At 48.1% G+C, this 20,992-nt stretch overlaps 1 protein-coding gene across 1 annotated transcript; it reads left to right on the top strand.

Moving 5' to 3' along the window:
- Positions 1-601: 601 nt before the first annotated feature.
- LOC128306863 (uncharacterized) lies at positions 602-19,652 on the top strand. The gene is made up of 8 exons (XM_053044493.1): positions 602-709; positions 5,300-5,498; positions 8,964-9,068; positions 11,955-12,428; positions 14,365-14,576; positions 14,662-14,731; positions 18,089-18,259; positions 19,124-19,652. The coding sequence occupies exons 2-8, from the start codon at positions 5,343-5,345 to the stop codon at positions 19,475-19,477; spliced, it is 1,542 nt and encodes a 513-aa protein (XP_052900453.1). The 5' UTR covers positions 602-709; positions 5,300-5,342; the 3' UTR covers positions 19,478-19,652.
- The last annotated feature ends 1,340 nt before the right edge of the window (positions 19,653-20,992 follow it).

Raw genomic sequence — 20,992 nt, 5'->3', positions numbered from 1 at the left:
CACCGATCATGCCCAGCTGGTATGATGAAAGTGTTGCGGAGGGGTGGAAGGATGGGAGGGGGTGAGAAGCGAAGGGGGAGGGGGGTAGAGGATTGAAAAGGGGAAACAAATAATGGGGAAACACATGGTGAGGTGGTGGTGAATATGTACGATCCCACCACATGCACGAAACGGACTGGACAGGACTGTGTATGGTGGAAAACTGTGTACGTTCGTCGCTTCACCACGGTTGATGTTTCCTTCTCCCTTTTCGCACGCAAAGCGTTGGCTCACTTGCACACTTTGCACCCTCCCTCCCTACCGTGGATCGTGGCATGGTGGAGGGGGTGGAAGGGGGAGGGAGAAGGGGGGGGGGGGGGGTTGGTTGTTGGAGAAGGGTGATCGGAGAAGGTGCCAACGGATCGGCACCGGCCCTGGGGAGGCAAACAGCATCCCCGCCCCGCTGGTGGTGGCCGCGAACGGTACCGAACGGTGCCCGAATGTGGACCCGAAGCCACACTACAATCGCACCGGTCGAAACTATACCTATATAGTGGTGCGTTCGTGTGTTTACAAAACTATTATTTTCGGACGTTTTGCATTCGCAGCCAACATTCGATATCGACGTGCTGGCGAGTACGGTTAGCGGCTCGGGTCTCAGTCATCACAACAAAAAAAAAAAACGAAACAAAACTCAACACAAAAACAAGATAGAAAAACCCCCCACAAGGTGTGTAGTAAAAACGGCGCGCACTCGGCACCGCACGGCCATATCTTAACCATCAGCGGCAAAGCACTCAACAAGCCTGCCCCGGCAGTAGTAGCACACCAGCAACATCAGCAGCAGGTTCTCGCTACCCTGCCCAGCTATCAACCCCAAAAACCCCGTGCCCGATACGGTGTGTGCTTCTTGCGTGGCGCGCCAGAAAGTTCAAGACCAGTTTGTTCGTTGTTGTTTGTTTTGTTTTGTTTCTGTTCGGTGTTTCCAGTTCGGTTGTAATAATTGTCGTAATTTTGGTGTCTTAATACGCCGTGAGTGAATTTTTGTTATCTATTTAATTTTGGTTTTGTTTTTTCCGAGGGCGCCCATTTTGCGTTCCGTTTTTCGAACCAACCGTGAGGGAGGGATCGCGCGAAAGGGACAGGGACAGGGAGCGAGTGGTGTTGTGTGTGACGGTATTTTTTATCACCTCCCACCCCAGGGGGGGGGGGAGGGGAGGGGGGGGAAACGGTACGGTCTCAGTACCACTACCACCAGCGCGCAGTTGCAAAGCGTGAGGATCGAACGCCGAGAACGGTCGGTGCAGTCACAGTGCAGCCAACAGTGCACTCAAGACAACGAACGCAACAGCAGCACCAGCCTGCACCCAGTCAGTGGTAGCTTTATCCTCCCTTCCCCTGCACACTGTCACACACACACACACACAAACAAGCCGTGACCATCACCTCCCCTTAATCCTGGGCTGAGCATTTTCTTTTTCTGGCGATTTTGGTTTTTGGTTTTTCGTTACGAAGTGTAGTGCAGTGCAGTTTCGCATTGAAGCATTGAAGGAAAAAAGGGTGTGCACACACACACACAACGCAACGCCACGCCACAATCTTTATGGAGGCGCCACCCATCATCTGTCATACCCCTTCGTCGTGGCAGGATGGAAGAGGGTCCCCCTCTTTTGTGGGCATGGGGAAACCAAGGGAAGGAGGGAAAAAGGAGACCGGGATGGGGAAAAAAAAGGTAGCCACAAGAAGAAGAAGAAGAAGAAGAAGAAGAAGAAGCAGGAAAGTTCAACAACAACAACAACAACAACAACAACGCTTCCTTCGCTCGTTCGTTTCCGCTTTTTTCCCAGCAGCGTCCGCACACAAAGGGAAAGTGACACCGTACCGCAGAGCGTGGACACAGCGCGGGGAAGGGCACAGAAGGGAAGGGAGGGGGGGGGGGGAGCTTTTGCACCGGTGACATCCATGCAGCGGATCTCAACTTCGAGACGCGTCCGCGCATGCTCACGTAACGTCCGTCGCAGGCTGTACTTGGACTGGATCGGCGGTACCGCCTTGGATGTGCCAAGTGAGAGGAAAAGTGTAATCCACCCAGCAGTGTGTGAGCGCGCGCGCGCGCGCGTGTGTATCTGTGTTTTGTCTCACTATGTGTTTGTGTCTGTGTTTTGTGGTGCGGTCCTAGATTACGCCATCGGAAACCGGGCGTCCAACCAGTCGCACACACATCAAGGTCGCCCCGAAGCTTGCCTCGGCTTGATCTTACCCAACCGGACACTGGGTCTGGACGTGTATTTTGTGACCACCCCCCACTTCCACTTCCACCCACCCCTATCCCTTATTTTCTTTTTTTGCTCACTCCCGGAAAGCGCTGGAACAGGGTCGGTGACTCAGCGGGATCAAATGGTTGGTGTGTTTTGTTAAATTAAAACACTCCCGGTCGATGGTGTGTGACATTCATTTTCTCTTATTCCCGCTACATTCCTTGATACGGGCAAGGAAGAGATTGGTGACAAACACACACATACACACACACAAACTGTTGGACTTCCAACAACAAGCAAAAAAAAGCCCCAGCCCCAGTCTGTGTCACGATCCTCCCAGTGCACGCGCCGTTCGATTGAGTAACACCAAACCCGGGCGCACACCGACACGGACCAGCGATCACAACCGTGCGAGAGATCGGATTAGATTCGGCTTGTAACACCCCCACCCGAACGAAAGTGTGTGTGTGTTTTTGTGTGTGTGTGTGTGCCGCGTTTTAACTTTCCTTTCCCCAGCGCAGGACGGTTTAGCTCCACGTGGCTGCAGCGCATTGTTGCAGCACCTTTGCACTTTTTCCAACCCCACATTTTATCACCCTTTCCGAATACGGTTGAAAATCGAACGCGTTGTGAATGTTTTATTCGCGGAGGAGTGAAAAACACACACACACACACACACACACACACACACACACACACACACAAAATTCTTGCTTGTTGATGATCATTATTCACCTTTCGGGGTGACCTCCAGATTGGTTAGCACCTTCGCCTTCGCATGTGCGTTACGTTGCGGGCGTCCCTGGGTAATGCACACGATACGCTAATCAGCTGGCGTGTCCGAAAATATGATAATTAAAATCAGCCCGTGCTTCGTCACTGCTTTGTGATCATATTTTTTTTCTTTGTAGGAATCGAAGCCATACAAGTCCGTGCGTCATTGTGCATAATTTGTGCAAACCGATCGATATCCCTTTCCCGGTGACTGCACACTTCGCACCTTTTGTTGCCTTGAGCAGCATAACAAAACAACGGCGAAAAATTGACTCGCCGTCACCAAAAGGGTACTCTCCCGGTTGCTTTCACTTGGCAACCTTTACGACCCGGCCCGGTACACCGATACGGGTGAAGGGAAGGAAGTACAATACAATGAAATGTGTGAAGGGGGGGCAGAGGGAGATGGGTAGGGATAAAAGCATCGCAACACTTGGTACAAGACACTCACAGCGCAAGCAGACACGTAGATACAGCCGGGCGTTGGCAACTGCTCGGGAGATCATATTGCTGCACAATTACTCAGCACCGATTGTATTTGAGTACCTCTACATATGTGTGTTAGTATAAGGAATATGCTGGTGAAGGACTTTCACCGTCTCCTGAGTAGTCGGAATGAAGGTATAATGGTATTACGTAACCAAATTCCAAACGATGGGAAATTCCAGACAAAATCAATTGTCTGATTCATTGCATTTTTGTTTTACTATGTGTTAAATTTTACCCTTTTAACACTTAAAAATATTTGAAACACTTTGAAACAGCATCTGGCTACACCTTTCCGAGCTAAATCCATCGATAAATCGTTGATTTCCGTAGTGTGAAACAAAAGACTTCAACGCGCGACCTACGGAACAAAAGCGACGAACCTTGCTATTTGTTTGTGGTTTGTTTGGTTTTTGTTTTTATTTTTGTTTTTATTTTTATTGCACTTCCCTGCCCCTCTTGACGTCGCTGGAAGGATTGCTCTAGGCATCCTTGAACGTAACCCGTAAGGCAAATGCTTCCCTTTCGAAAACGGCCCACAAACGGTGGCCTGTTTTGGAGGACGCCTACGTACGGGGCGGTCTGCTTTTGGTCGGGACGTCGGGACGCTTGCTTTGTTCTCGGCCGGAGTTTGGGGGCAGCCGCATACGATGGCATTATCGCTTTCGTCCTTCAGCGCGCTGCACCGCACCGTCGCTGAGGTCGTTGTCACATAACGTGCCACCCTTATCGCCCGGTCGGATCACACTTCCTGTATCGGGAATTGCGTTCACTTTTCGTACGGCCCCGAACCCGGCGGGAAAATCAAACACGCTTTGCATCTTTACCGCTCCGGTCCGGTTCCCGGGCTACGGGCAGGTCACAAGACTGGTTCGCTGTGCGATGGCATTGAGGAGTCGGATTTTTAAGTGAACGGTCCGTGGTTTCCGTTTTCGTGGTTCTCGCCGTTCGTACAAAACAAGAAAAGGGAGTTGATATACTTTCAGGCAAATTTCATGGGAAAGGGCAACAAAGGCAAGTAGATCGAAAATGTAGAGCACACGAGGGAGAGAGATAGTAAAATGTAATCTCGAATGATTACAATTAATCTTCAACAATTACTGCTTCCAAAAATAAACTGCTGCAACAAAATAGACCACTTTACCGTGCGGTAGCAACACGTAATCCTTCGCTGTGCGACCCTCACTCGATCAATTAGTGTCGGGCTTTCACAGCCCCCCCCGTCTGGCTCTGTGTGTGTTTATGTCTGAGCTGCATAATGGTCACCCCACGCCCCAAAACGGCTAGCGCGCTTTACAACGCGACGCATATGCATAGCAAATGAAATGGCAACAAGGCACGAACTCGAATTTCCAATCACCAACCAAACGCGAGCGGGAGGAAATCGGTTCTGCTGGCTCTTTTTTACCGCCCAATAAGCACGCGTGACGACGCGGGGTGTTACGCGTTGCAGGGCAGAAAAGGGAGTTTGGGGTTTTTTTTAGAAAGGAAAAAGGGAAAAATCGCCACATCCGGACCGGTGTCCCTTTTACACGCGCGCGGTGCAACAGTACAGAAACAGGGCGTCCTTGTGCCGGTCGACGGCTGGCAAAGCCCCTTTTCAGCAAAGCCACCCGGTGGTTTTAATTTCACTCGTTCGTTTTTTTTTCATTTTTGGTTTCGTTTTTTTAATTTATATTCCGAAAACATTCTGATCAAATGTCCACCGACGACCTCGATTGACGTCAATGTTTGAGCCAATCATTAATACGTGTTTGTCTGCGTGTGTACGCGTCTCTTCCCACGAACTCTCCCTTTCACAGCAGTAGCAGCAAACAGCAGGCAGCAAAATCAGCAAACAGCATAATGAAGTTCTTACTAGCGACGGCTGTGATATGCAGTGCCCTGGCGCTGACGTTAGGCGTACCGGTGCCATCGGCCAACCCGGACCCAGCACCGGAACCGGCGGCACAACCAAAGACAGACATCGAGCTGATGAAGATCCCACTCGACGGCGATAAGGTAAGCAAACCGCACAAAGAAACCGCCTCTCTATGTAAACGGAAGACAACCAAAGACACAAACAAACGGCACACACTTGGAGGGCGATGCGTACGAAAAAGGATTTACAAATCGATCCAAAACTCGAATGCCGAAAACCAGGTTTCAACAGGTTGGTTGCGTGCGAGCGGTGTTTTGTCTAAGCAGCTCCAGTGTGTGCTCTGTTTGTGTGCGCGCAGCACCATGTAGAAAACAAATTATACACCCCATGGAAGGACGTCGTTGAAATTGAAGCTGAAGGTTGCGTGTCCAATTTTGAAATTATCGAACAAATGCATCCAATTATCACAGCATGCAAATCAGGCAGGTTTTCCATGGCGACCGTATTAGAGTGCCAATGGTTTTTTTGGGCACTGGGAACTTCAGCGGCCAATCGCTATCAACAGACCCCACCTGCAGATCGCGCACGAAACGAGGAAATGAGCTTTGCTCGAGCCTTTTGATCTATTGCGGATGTTTAATTAATCGGAACACCATTATTGATCCGTCGTCTATATACGTGAAGGACGTGAAGACAAAACACGATGGCGAATTAATAATTATTACGCGGAATTTTAAACTTCAAAATTGTCAAGTTTTATAGATGTATTTTTTGCTTCTTCCTGCTTAATGGAAAAGGAATTGGCTTGACTTGCCTATTTTGTAGTCGACCTTTATTTTAGAATAGCTCTCAGCAGGATATACTTGCAGTTGATGAAGTTGCAGTACGTTTCGCGACTTCAAAAACCCAAAGCTTTTTTAGACGAAATTCTTGAAGTTGAAGTCGTCGAAGTACGTTTTGCGACTTTAAAACCCCTCAAATCTTTCACCTCTTCTAATCTACACGAAATCGGGTTGAAGTTGAAGTTGTTGCAGTACATAACTTCAATATCCCCAAAAACCTTTCACCACTTCTAAGCCACTCGTAATTCTTGAAGTTGAAGTTGTTGCAGTACATGACTTCAATAAACCAAAAAATCTTTCACCACTTCCAAACCAATAAATCACTGGTGAGCAACTTCATTTTTCATTCAGCAGCTACATACAAGCAGTCAAACAAAATGGAGTGCGCATGGGGAAGCATCAACAACAGCAACAACAACAACAACAAAAGCCACCCCATGCAAAGGGGGTGAAGCAAGTCCTTCACATTTCGGTCCCGCGCGAGAGGTGGAGGTGAAACTCTTTCGAATCGCAATCACTCCCTGCCCCTCCCTCTCACCCCTCACGCACCCCTTTTGCGTAAGGAAAACGGATGGGGAGGGAAGGGACGAGAGGAAGAAGCGTACACAAACGCACATTGAAGATGCTCTCGCGCTGCTGTGTGCACGTGCGTCCGCCGTCTAACAATGCTGGGAACTGACCACAGCCGAGGGCAGACGCGGTGCACGCATCACCAACACGTCGAAGGTCGCGAGTTATAGTGCGGGCGCGTGCCCAGCACCATCTGATCTTATGATCTCATCTCACGCACGTACACAGCCGTTCGTGGCTACTATTAATCGGCGCACATTAAGTGCCGGAATGTTCGGCCCCCGTGCATCAACGGGAGCATCCGATATATTAAGCAGGGGGGGGCACTGTTACTTTATTAGGTGCCAATCTTTCTGTTTCGATTGGAAATCGACAAAAAGGTAAACGGGTGGCCGAAGGACGTTATGGTTAACGAACGGTTGATCCAAATTGTGACATTTGCATCGCACGCTGGCGCTAACCTTGGTTGGCGTGACGGGCAGCAGCATTGCATTCGTGTTCGATGTGCTGGATGTAGACATCTGCCCTCTGCCTCTGCTACTAACGTTAAAACGCTTTCCATTATTCAAATCGGTAAAGTTCACTTTAAGTTGCTGCGATTTACAAACTAAATGCATGAGCGAAAGAGAGCGAAAGAGAGAGAGATGGAGGGGCTGTCAAAAAGTAGTGACCCAATCGCTCCTAAAACCATTCACTCGAGCCGCTGTCATCCATTAATCTTATCAGTCTGCACCGTTTCTCAAAACTACTAAACGGTCACCCCGTAAAGCCTCCTAACCTCAACAACCTTACCATAAATTAAACAACAGCGAACAGGGTGGTTTTGGCTCTTATTTCTGATCGGACATGACGATCTCCTATTATTTCCTCGGTAATACAACGTGCAGCACACTTCAACACACACTTATAAACGCGATTATACATGCCATGCTCTTCCTATCTCTCTTTCGCCTATTTCTTCATTTCGAAAAGGTCAATTGGAGGTGTTTTTTTTTGCTTTGTTTTGTTTGAAGCTACAGTTGTGCATAAGCACTAGTACGTAACTATGATGTATTTGGGTGTTATCCTTCCACAACCAGCAAAGAAACAAAAAATAAACACACAACCCTCCCATGATAAGATACATATTAGCAAATGGATGGCGGGCGAATGGTTTCGGAAGGTACGGCACCGTTGTTGCCCGCGTCTTCGTAACCAATTTCATAACGCACACAAACGAGATGGCGCGAAAGAGCACCGCAAAGCGATAAAAGAAAGTGGGCCAACCGCGGCGTAACACGGTGTCAGGGGCTTTGGCAGGCGTCTCAAACGAAAGTGAAAAGCCAAACCTCAATAGTTTTTTTTCTTCTCTCTTTCCTTTTGGGCTGTGTTGCATCCTGATCCTCTCACGTTCGAGAGGGCAGATGATTCGAGGTTTTTAGCGGCGACTCCGAAAACCGGGCCACCTTCGTCCACTTTTCCAACGATCGTAGCGCGTACATGGCGACCTATTTTCTTTCCGGTGTTTATGGGCGAACCCATTAGCCGGGGCCCAACCGCTAGCGTGCATAATCCACTCCAAACCCTGGCGTTGCCCGGTAAAATCCTGCGAGTGCCATGCGCAACCCCCATTCTACCGCCAGCTCTCGCTTTCTTTCGGGCAGTTAGCTGTCGTTTTGGGTCGATTTTTTAACGATGATGTCAAGAATCGGCACGCGGTTTCGGCCGTCACCATCGGTAAACACAACAGCAGAAAAAAAGGGTTACCAGCGGGGTTGTTTATGACAGCACCGAGGGCAAATTAATTACTATTCCAAACAGTTGCATTCCTGAAAGCCTTCACGGCGCATTCGTCCACCGTCCATTTGTCTTTTCGCGGCGGTCATCTTTTGAGGGGTGGGGGGGGGGGGGGGGGAGTTGGGAGGGGGAGGGGATGGTTTGCTCGTAACAATTTGGCTGCGATGCCCGATGGTGAGTTATGTCACATAAGGCACATTAAAAATCCGTCGTCGTCGGCGGTCGAGTGAAGACTGTCAAAAAAAAAAAAAATAGGAGCTTATGAAGCATGGTGTGTGACGAATGGGAATATCCCGCGTACGAATGCGTATTCCAAAAGGGAATGATGTAATATGGCGTACGAAAAGAGTAGCGATCGTAACCCATCACTACTTGGCTAATAACAACAACTCTTTACATTTTCACCCCAAATTTCAGGAGCTGGACGTAATTACCCTAGTCAACTCGGAGGATCAGAAAATCAACGAACGCAACAAGCGCACGATCGGCATCCTGCGGGAACTCTTCCCAACGCTCTCTCAGGTATGAAAGCAATCACGCTCGTTCGTTTACACGCGAATTCACATATACGCACACGAAGACATTATCATTAGGTATCATCTCGGTAAAGAATTTGCACTCCTCACTCAGCGAGGACTGAATGAATTCATTCCAGCTAGACAAAACAACGTGCCACCCGTCTTGGTCGGCAAGTAATTCGTAAAGCAATTTGAATAGCCTTAGCCAAATTGAAGAAGTATATACCCCCTGCACTTCTCAGACATACACGACTCTTCTTTCTCCCGCTTCCCGAGAAAGACATCCCGAAAAATCCCGAGAGTTTCCCAATCCCAAAACACACACCATCCAACGATCACCCTTACTCCACTGAGCATCCCAAATGGCAATCATATGTATCAGTACAAGTACTCTTGCTTCTGTTGTATCCACCCATCTCTTCCCTCCCCCTTCCCAATCACCACGGTTCGCCCAACTCGGATGGGAAGTACTTGAAAATTGTTTATGCAAAGCTAATTTCACCCATTATTAAGCCGCTCATATCTTCATGAATGCATCCGTCACCCTCACCGTCACCCAAAACAAATAGAAGAAGAAAAAAAAATAACAAAAACCACCCACCCAACCACACTCATGTTGTCGGGCCCCGTGCACTTCCACCACTTCCACCCCTGACCGGGACATTAAGCCCAACTTCAAGCTCGCGAACATTCGTGCCCCGGATGTTGCCTGGATCCTGTCGTGTGATGCTTCGCCTCCTCTTTCCTATTAACTGTGCACCCTCATCTCCCGGTTTGTGGATACGGTTCCACAGCTCCAGCATCGTTTTCTTGGAGAGTTGTTTTTTTTTCAGAATTCATAAGGCTTTCGGCGCCATTTTAAAAAATGGCTGCAAAACGAATCGAACTCTCGGGCAAAATCGTTACCAATACTCCAAACAATCGACAAACCAAAAAAGACATCCAAGGCATTCGTCTAGACGGTCGGGGCTTGCGGTTTTGCGGAAAAGCAGGATCGTATTCGCAACACCCGAGAACCGCACGGGGCCGGGAGTTACTGTTTCGGTGTTTCCTGTTGGCGTTTTATGGTCAGTCAGCCGCTTCCGTCACTCCACGGCACGGGGAAACCACCTGAGGTCTGTTTCACATCGTCTCCGGACATTTAAGACGTTGCGCACCGCACTGATGGGAGTGGGTAGCATCCCATCAACTTCAGCGCTAGAAGAAGGTTGGCTTCCATACCGGGGTGGTGTTAAATTCGTACAGCAAGCGCAAGCAACACCGGGCGGAAGGGTTGTTGCAGGATTGGATGTAGACGAACGTATGCAAGCAATCCACAACAGAGTTCGAGATCAATCTTATTATCGTGAAGGGTGGGTTTTTCCCTCCCCCGTGCATGCACCAGTTTGTGTGTGTGTGTGTTTTTTTTTCTTTCTTGCCTTCGAATCGTTTTTCTTTTCTATGTTGTCTTTTTGTTGTTGTGCTGGGGTGGTGTGATACACCAAACATCAAACCTTCCACCTGCACCATCACCTCCACCAGCAGTTCGCAGTAGTCTTCTTTCGAAGGACAGCAACTTCATTGGAGAAGTCCACCGTATCGGAAACGAGCGACGGAGCAGTCGCTCCAAGCCAGTCGGACACACGCACGCAGAGCGATACCGTGTGGCGTCAACGGGGCGGCGTTGCAGTAGTAAAACTACTTTCATTTTTAAAGTCCACCAATCGGCTTAACCTCTCCCCCCTCTCACCCCTCCCCCCGTTCCCGACCCCTTGAGAGAGGCGCACGGGCGTCACACTTTGGTGGGTCGTTTTTTTTTTTTTGTTGTTCGCCTGCGGATGGAACCGGCTCGGTCACCTAGTCGCCCCCCTCAGTCGCTGCGGTTGTCAACCAACACACACGCCAGCCAGTGATCGGCGCTCTTGGGCTGGGTGGGCAGACCCCGGCGGCATATTGCGCGTGGCCCAATTCTCGAGTCCTCGGCTGGGACCTTCTCCGACTTGTGGTGCCGGTGCCGGGCCACGGACACACACAGAAGGCGTGTGACTTGACATAGTTGGGAGCGATAGATAAGTCACCTGCCGTTGCGGAACGTTAGCGTCTTCCAATGTCCAGAAGATCCGGCGAGCTCCTCAACCTACCACTCACGCCACGCTTCATTCATGTACCGGCCATGCCAAGCTCATTTACGTTCACTCCTCATTCGTCAACCGCAGTACGGGTGTCAAATCATGATCATCACTGTGTCATCTTCTGGTGGACGCCCTACAATAAGGGGCAGCGTACATCCACATACATCATCGAACCGATAGGGAGTACTATGAGCATCATCTCGCAGCATTTCCATCACTCACCAAGGTATTCTAATCATCTTCTCATACGCCCATCATCCAGTTCAATACCAGCGCATCCAACCCCTGACCGAGTCACTCTAGTTTCTCTGGCAAGAACTCTTCCTGTCGGGTTGCCTGTCAACCGGTCACACCGGCTACGGTCTCATGTCTTTCTATGGTTATACTTTCGACTTGTGTGTACGCGCAAGCCAGAAACCCTGTACTCCCCGACACTTCGAGGGGTTTGCTACTACTGCTGTACTGCTTAATCTTCTACATTCACTTTTGAAAACCAAAACAGCAAGGCTCAGGCTATACTCCAAAAACACACACAAGAGACATTTCATTCCGGTTCCATGTAGTTCCATATACAATGTTTTGTCAAATTTCACAACAAATAAGTCGCCTGTACAAGACTTCGGGATTGAGGAGATAATCAAACCAAAAAAAAAAAACATCTAAAACGATCCGGTTCGAAACAGAGGGACGGAACGCACGGCCCTATAGCAAGCGAACAAAGTAATTAAGTCACAACCACTGCCTTCCTACACGCTGCCGCCGGGTGCCTGGGTGTTTAGATTCTGGACCAAAAGATACAGATGATCACGTCCTACCTGTTCCGCACGATCGGTCCGATACTGCTCCGCAGCGGGCTCGGCCTGAGCGGTGGTGGGGCCGGCGGTACCGACAACAATCGCGGCTCCAGCTCCGACGATGATGACGATTTCGACTTCGACGACGACGATGACAGCGCGGACAGCGGCAAGGACGGCAAACCGAAGGTGAGCATCTCCCTACCGACCTTCCCACCGTCGGACGACGATGACGATGACAAGGGTACGACCGGTGCACCGTCCCTGCGGCTCGGCGCGGACGACGACAAGAACGAGGTGCGGAAGCGGGCCACCGTCACGGCGACGGCGACGGAACCGGCCAACGAGCGGATCGATCTGTTAGCCGCTGGGCAGTTCGGTGAGACGAGCACCGGTGCGCCAGACGCGGCTACCACGACGTCGCTAAACCCAACGACCAGCGCGACCGAAACCAACCTGGTATGAGTGCGGGCAAACGAGGGAAGAGCCTCCAACAATGGACGGTCCCATCCCATCCCCATTGCGAAACAGTAAACGTATACGTAGAATCATTTAGCGGGCACCTACTGCTCGATGGCTCTTCCCTTCTGTCCCTATCGCTATCTCCATTCTCGAACCCTAACAGCGCCTACTATTAAGCCACTCTGTATCCCTCTGTATCAATGCGAGCGCATCCGGGTTGCGCGTTGAGTTCGAATTCCAGCGGTCCACAGGGACAGTGCCAAGCGAGCTCGATTGCAGTTCGAACAGTACAGGGCCGAACAGCAGTACTAGGCGCAATGGATTAAGTGGCCTACTGTAATAACGCTAGTATAACTCCAACTGGTAGTGAATGCTCTTCAACACCTCTACCGTGTTCCGTTCAGCGTGTAGAGTGTGCGCTACAGCCGTTCCTTTCTTCTATCTTTCCTTTTTTTTCTCACTCTCTTTTGTATCTTTCTCTCTATCTCAACCTACACACACAGCTTCGATCGATATAAGATAATGGATCCATTTTTAGGCTAAGGTTCATCGCTCTCCAGGACGTGTTTTGCTCTATTCATGCCTTTATCACCTCATACCATACGATCGTTCTTCTCTTTTCGTTTTGGCTACTGTTCGACAACCATCCCTTTCACCCATCCTGTCATCCTGCCTCTCTCGCATTCGTTCTTTCCATTGCTCTGCCACTACTTTCTCTCTCATCGGCTCTCCCATCTGCATCATCCGTAGTGCATCTCTGTAGATGAGACCTTGCGAGGTAGTGTTTTGTTTTGTTTCTCGCGTACCGCTTCTATCAGCGCACCTGTCACCAACATCCATCATCCAAACCCCGGACGGTTATGACAGCATGAGTGTGAAACGTACTACGGGTGGTGTTGGTTACTATCTACGATCAGTCTCTGGTATGACGTTCCGTCAACCAAAACGTTGACCGCACTATGGCCGTACAACTGTAACAAGTACACTCCTATTACACTCCCTTTTCTTCACGTGTTCTTGTATCTATCACGCTATTTTCTACTATTTTGCACTTGAGTGTTTTGTTTTTCTTCCTTCTTTGCAACCACCATTACCTCACCGAACTACTTGCAATGCTCTATACTCCTGATCAACATATCCTATCTCTCTGTACACACACACTCTCTCTTTCTCTCTGTACCGCATTCCTTTATAGACCGTTCTAATCTGAGATTCTATTTGACTAATCTGTTTTACGAATTCATGATCACCCTTCCAAACATCGTAGTTGTTAGTAGTTGGCCATTGCCGGCATTCTTTAGTAGCGAATATATATTTATATATATCTAGGATTGCTAGAAATGCGAACTGCTTACTAGTTCGCACAAAACGGGGTAGAGCAATGATACACTGAACCTTACAAAAAATATATATATACCGAAGCTACTATTTAGTAAACCGTACCTCAGCTGCTTGCGTTTTTGTTTTCGCATACAAACATATAAAACTATCAAATGCCCACCATTAACGCCATTCCATCTCTTCATCTCTTCCATCGTGTCGTGACGCTGTGTGCGTGTGTACTGTTTGCGTTATTTGCGCGTCATGGAACAAAAAAAAACCCCCCGGCGGGATTCGATTCGTGCCCCAACATCAACTCGGTGCTACACGCTAAAAACCCCGAAACCGAAAAATCCACCCTCCCACAAAACAAAACTACTCAATGAACATTATCTCAACCACCATCGAACTAAAACATCCAACCGTACCCTCATCATACTCACCATCATCGGGCAAAACTGTACGGCGCAATCCTTTTGTTCTCCTTCATCCTAAACAAACACAAAATACAAACCCAACACACACACTCATCGAACGTTCACGTGGATGTGTGTGTGTGTGTGCGTGTGTGTGTGTGTTTTTGTTTTGCGCGGTGTGTTGCGATGAAATGCAGATCACGACCGACGATAATGCCAACACGCTCGAGACGCTCGATCTGGCCGGTCTGAGCGATACGCTGAATGCGATCCGAGTAGCCCGCGCCACCAGCGAGGAGAAGGCCGCCTCGTCCAACGACCAGAACACTGCCGAGTCGTCCGCCAACAGCTCCAGCCTGGATGAGCTAACGCTTGACTCCGAGGGTAACGATGAAGATCGCAACAAGAGGTATGAGGATATGCGGGGCACTCTGGTAACGTCTGCTGATACTAACCTTTCTTTCTCTCTCTCACTCCCACTCTTTGCTGATCAGATTCCTGTCCTTCGGAGGTAGCAGCGGCGGCGGCGGCGGTTCCGGTAACTTCCTGTTCGATATCATTCGTGTAAGTACCCAGCGGTAATACGCCATACATGACTTCGTATCTGAGTACCTCCCGTAACCGTGTAACACTGCGTTACACGACACATTCTCATGCAGAAACCTCATTCAGGATGTTGGTAGTACAAACCGCCAAGGTATTGAGACTTGTAGATTGTACACGCATGGTGAGAAAGACTTCGACATCAGCCTGCACGCTTGTTAATGTGAAGCTGTTTGATGAAGATTTGATTAGCTGTTCTGTGTCTCACTGTGTCTCAATATCTCAAGTATCTCATCCCCCCCTAACCTGAACCTCAAAGTTTTACACACAGCAAAGGTTATTGTGACCCCAACCGTAAGGTACTTCAAGACTCAGTAGAGAGACAGCAACAACTGCACGCACGTACATCGAAGCACTACTAGCATAGTGTACCGCACCACCACCGCCCCTCTTCTTTTCCTTTCTTACCACTACTACCTATTACTACCTCTCTGCCACTACTGCCATCGTAGCATCACCATCTATCCGTAGGAAGGCGTCGCAAATTTTATACTACTGCTTTTAGTATGAACTGGAACGAACAGGGTGTGACTACTACACGACTGCTAAATTTATGTTACCTACACACACATACACACACACGAATACTCACATATACACACACTTACACACATGAGAAGATAAGATCCTTGAGCGATCGCAATGAGTACGATAGATCGATGATGATGGTAACGATGGGCGAGTTTGTTTGAAATAAAGGTGCTGTGGTGTTGACGTCCCGCTTGGTCATCGGTCGCATTATGAAGTAAAAACAAAAAAAAACATAGAAACCCGCCAAAGAACGAAAACCAAAAAATTGCAAAAAACAGTTATAGCAACCTGCAACCCCGAAACTGAACTGAACGCATCCACTCGCATATTCCAACACCAGCGGGCAGCGGACCGTGCCGCACGTGCCGCCGGAACAGTGTATCGGGTCGTGGCCGGCACCGAATCGCTGACGACCGCGCTAGAGACCGACGACAGTAATGACGATGGACATTCCACTTCCTCTTCTGCCACCTCTCATAGCCACTCTCCGGTAATTAGACCCTTCAATTAATACCATCAAAGAACAAAACAAACCAAAAAACCAACTCCGTTCCAACAATGAAACGTTCCCACTTTACCTACCCCAAAAGATATACCTCTGTTCCCATACTCCTGTAACACATCCCCCTCCTGTTTCACATTCCCCTCCTGTTAAGTTCCTGGACGAAAAAGAAGCAAAGCCCACCATCAACAAATCTCCCTTTCTCTTGAGTCCCTATCCTTTCGGTATTTGTGCTCACTTTGCATGTGTATTTTTTTTTCTTGGTGTTCCCTTCCGGTTGTTCGGTTCTAGGAACCGGAAGATTACCATCGAAGGGCTCTCTCCTATCACCTCATCATCACTGTAAATAGACCATCAAGAGCTCTACCTCCCGGTGCCATCTTTCATCGCCCTTCTATCCCTTTACTCGTTGTAGGCCAATGCATACTAACAACAATGCCCAATCACACAAATATGCACCTTTCAAGTAGTATGGTTCTTATCCTGTGCAACACCTCCTTTGCTAACTGACACGCCGCACCTCACTGAACGCGCGCCACTGTGCAGGTTTTGACTCTTTTTAGACTCTACTAGGCCTTGGAGGGGTTGTGGAGATGTTTTGGCCTATATGCCGGCATTCAGCTCTCTGTGTTCCGATTCTTTGTCCCTGTGGCAAGCTTCCATTCTCTTTTTCTCTCTATCTTACTCTCTTTCTCTCCTTACACCTTCTCCACAAAAATGCTTCCTCGCACGGCACTCTGTGGAATGATCCTCTGTCATAGTGTTGTCATGGTTGCTTTACATTCTTCCCAATCACCGCACCCAAAAAGTTCACACACTCCCGATTAATGTTATCCTTGTCTTTTTTTCTCCCTTACTTACCAACACTGCAATCTTTTTTCCGGTTTACTACTGGGTGGCTGATCCTACTGCTAGACGAACCCTTTATTCATGTCTCGTAGCACACACACTGCTCAGGAACGATCTCTTCTCTGCTATTTCGTACTAATAATCTCAGCAACTTGCTGCTCCGTTTCCGTTTTCCAGATATCTTACGAGCTCATAACCCTAATAGTGCGAGCACACAATACCCTCTCTGCCTATTCAACCTAGCTTTATTGCTTTCTTTACCCTTCTTCTTTGATTCCTCTCCCTAACTACAATCCCCGAAACATTAGGCCATTACTTGTACAAACCACGAAAAATTAATTTCCTTTTCCATCCTATTCGTACAATCATTTTACTCCTTCGATCTCATAACATCCATAATCCCAAAGATCCATTTACTCCTTTGATTCACTATCCTTATTCCAACCTTGTACCGATCCCACATCCTCTCCAAAACGATGACAAAATGACAGATGATTACGCCCCGAAGCGCCCGTTCAGGTCCAGTGGTGCGATGTGAGAGCATTCTTCAATTTACCCGAACCTGATTGAGGCCACTGAAGTCACTGCCGCCGAACGCGAAACCAACTCCAACGCGCAGGACAACGCAAGCTAAAAACCAAAATGCAAAAATGCAATACCGAGCTGGCGGTAAACGTGTTCCAGCTGGGAACCGGAAGCGAACGAATGCGTAACCGTACCTAGTACCTAGTGGATAACTCCCTGATTCACTTACACAACTCTTCCATCCCATCGATCACCTTGACTCATTGGACCTCTCGGACTCTTAGTATACGCATGTGCGCCCAATGTGTGCGCGTGTGAGGATGTGTATAAACGTGGCTGCGTGTGCGTGCCTTCATTGGAATGTGATAACTTCCCCTGACCTACACCGTTAGGGTGGCTGCTACGAGCGGCCATTTTTATTAGCAAACAAACATTACTGTGTTCTTATTAGGCTCCGACCACCTGTACATATAATCGTTTGTATCTCTACCGAAGCTTTCGTTTAATTAGTAGTCATGTTTTGCTATGATTAACACCGCTGCATTTGCTCCTCCGGTCGCTATCTGTTTTGCTACCTGCGTGCGACACTGTTCGTCCATGTACTAGATTCTTACTAATCTATTTCTTGTGCGCCCCCCCTACCTACTCTTCCTATACTGCATTGGCACGCTGTGGTTATCTCCCTTTTATTTTTTTTTCTCTCTCTCTCACTGTCATTCTTTCTATCTATCTCTATTGCTCTCTGTCTTTTTTATTACATCTCATTGCTTCATTTGCGTTCACTAAGCGCACCACACCGTCGCTATTATTCAGCAATCCTGTTAGCTAAACCAGATTTTACATTGTCTCTCTTTCTCTCTCTCTCTCTTTCTCTCTGCTTACTTATCTTTGCGATTCCGTTCCCGTTGTAGCTTGTATCGGGCAGCTCGGGCACAGAGCAAAGTGACGAGAAGGCCCACTCTCCGGATGATCACGATCTCGGCAAGGGTGACGGCTACACCGAGGGCATTCCCGGACCGGTGACGCGGCTGTTCGTGCTGGCCAACCGCGGTCTCTCCAACCTCATCCAGGATCTGATTCTGGTAAGATGAGCCGATTCCGCTGGCTCCTTTGCGGCGTTACCACCCCCCGCGAACCAAACTTCCCAACCACACCGTACCCATTCATCTGCAAAACCGCGTTCCCCAATCCGCTGTCTTTTCTTTCTCATTCGCAGCGAATCGCACAAACCAGTGAACGAGTGGTCAACTTCAAAGCACGTCTTATTACGTCACTCATCTAAGGTGTGTGGGTGGTGTGTTAGTGGAGAGCCGTGTGATGGGTGGCGTGGCGCCATCTTGCTACGCCATCCACTATACGCTCGATCCGCTTGCTTCACTGAACTCCCCGATCACCAAAACACTTCCCTCTCAGCATCCTAGCTCCTTCTACGTGACCTGATCATCATCATCGCCGGCAATACATCTACCCTTCCACATGTAGTACTTTCATCTGACATCCCTCCGACCACAGGACCTACCATCTTACCCTCAAATCCCCCTCATCATGGTACGGTCGATACTGCTCCTCCACGTGTTTCTCAGCGTCGTCGTCCTAGGTTCAGAGGAGAGCACAAGTAACCATCGTCCCGGGCATACCTAACCTGATCGCATAGGCTCCTCAAATGCACCGCATCCACCAATGAACCCATTGTTCGTCGCGTATTCCATCGTTGTTGGTAGTAAGCCACCATGTCATGTTTGTACGTACCCTGCACCGTCACCACCAACAGCACTATCAAAAGCCCTACTGGCCGGTTTCGATCGATTCCGCTTGGTGTAAAATTGTCTCGCTACCTTTGTACTGTTCGTCCTGCAAGGATGTCCACTTCCTTTCAAATGGCACCCAAAAAACATTTCGTTTCTGTTCAGCAAACCTCTCTGAGTTGTGATTATGTATATCTGCAGCCAATGCTTTTCGAAGCGAGCAGCCCCGCCGTACCCACACTGCCAACTGTTGATGTTGTGGGCGAACTGTCCAACGTCACGGCACGCTTTGCAAACACACTGAGCGACCTGCGGAGTGACATCACGAACGGTACTCAGCAGGCCGTTGGCGAACTGCAGAAAGAGCTGGCCGTGCTGAAAACACTGGCGGCTCCACTGGACGAAGGATTTGCGTCCGGTTTGGACAGTCTGGTGTCTGGTTTCGGTGAACCGTCACCCGTGCCGAAGGCGACAAAGCCGGACAAACTCAAACAACCGGAAGCACCGCAGACCGAACCGACGCCATTTTCGTTAACTTCAATATTTGGATTTTAGTATCATCGGTCGGTTTGGCTCTTTCTCGGTCGGAGTCTTTCTAGACAAGGGTTTTCATCAAATACGCACTATCTTTCATATTTTGGGAACCTTTTAATTAGAGTCGTGATTCCTCTGGCTTCTTCTTGGAAGATATACTATTCTTGAAATTTTATGTCTTCTTTATTATTGTGTAACCGATTTTTTGGAGGTGAAATTACACAACTTCATTTCTCTCTTCTTGGAATACGTTTACACTGAGGTTTGTAGAGAGGTTCAGCTTAAGTAAACAAATGCATGTGGACGGCACAATACTACCAACTACCAACCGATGGGTTATGAACGATCGAAGATCAGATGGAATATGGGACCGGTTATAGTAAGGTTTGATGGTATACTTAAACCCCCTTAAACCTTAACTACAGCAGCATGCTTTATAACGTTTAGTAGTGGACACACCACACGTGAAAAAAAAATGAGGGGAGTAGATGTGCTAGGTAGTAGCGGTTGATAGGATTAATCTTCCGGCAAGGAGCAAAACAAGAAACAAAACAAGCACTGGATAACTTCCTAGTATTTTCAATTCATACCATCAAGCCCACACGGAGTGCGTCAAATGTTTGTTTGTTTGCGCGCACCCGCGTGTCTATTGTAAATATTCGTCAAATTTCATCTTTTCGTCTATCGCTTCCGTCTCTCTACTCTACCCTCTCTTTCTCAAACATACTACTTCTTTGTTCTATCAATCTACTAGTTCTATCAATTGTCTCTGCATCTCTTCTCTTTCATTTGCTACTTTCTCTTTGCTTTTGCTATTATTGCTTCATTTAGATGGCATGTTTCATTTCTCTTTCTCTCTTTCTCTCTCCTTCTTGATTGTTCTATTTCTGGCAAAACTCTTCCCTCGCTAGTAATTTATTCACTCTTCTCGGGGTAATACAGAGCATCTTCACTAATTTTCCACCACCGTCTGATATACCATGTACTTTTCTTTATACTTGTACTTCTATTTTCTTTTCCTGCACACTACTTTTGCTTTTCTGTCAACTACCGTTCTGTATCCTTTTAGCATCTATTCTACACATCCACCATCATCACATTTAAGCAGCAAAACAAGTAACTTGGAGATCGAACTGTATCATACTAGGCATCTGTTTTTATGCAAACACAGTAGGCAAAGGAATAATGTAATGATTTTTATTTTATTATTATTATTTTTTGGATTGAGGTGACACTATTATTCAACTGAGATTGTTTAGGTTTTCCTTGGAATCGTGTATTATGTTTCTCTCTCTTCTTTACGAACTGCTCAATAACGCAACTCACCTTTACAAAGCCCTTCCAACAATTCGGGTATGATTTCGCTAGTAAAACGTTTCCCAAAATGTTCGAACATCCACTACTTCTAACCACTCGTCCCCAATCACCCGCTGTTGATTTTTGTTTCTCTCGTCTAAGTTACGCGCTGTACGGCTATTACACTATCTATTTACTACTTAGAAAATGAAGTGATTATGTTTTGTTTATTAAAAAAAA

This window comes from Anopheles moucheti, chromosome X (assembly GCF_943734755.1).
Source record: "Anopheles moucheti chromosome X, idAnoMoucSN_F20_07, whole genome shotgun sequence".
NCBI classification, from domain to species: Eukaryota; Metazoa; Arthropoda; class Insecta; order Diptera; family Culicidae; genus Anopheles; species Anopheles moucheti.
The sequence above is the reverse complement of the archived record's forward strand: the minus strand, read 5'-3'. Positions and strand labels throughout refer to the sequence as shown.

What these genes read in the sequence shown, in the direction of transcription:
- LOC128306863 (XM_053044493.1), top strand. Translation starts at nt 5,343, where the DNA reads ATGAAGTTCTTACTAGCGACGGCTGTGATATGCAGTGCCCTGGCGCTG. An exon ending in GCGCGACCGAAACCAACCTG is followed by an intron (nt 12,429 to 14,364) that starts GTATGAGTGCGG and finishes GATGAAATGCAG; the next exon opens with ATCACGACCGACGATAATGC. An exon ending in TCCTGTTCGATATCATTCGT is followed by an intron (nt 14,732 to 18,088) that starts GTAAGTACCCAG and finishes TTCCCGTTGTAG; the next exon opens with CTTGTATCGGGCAGCTCGGG.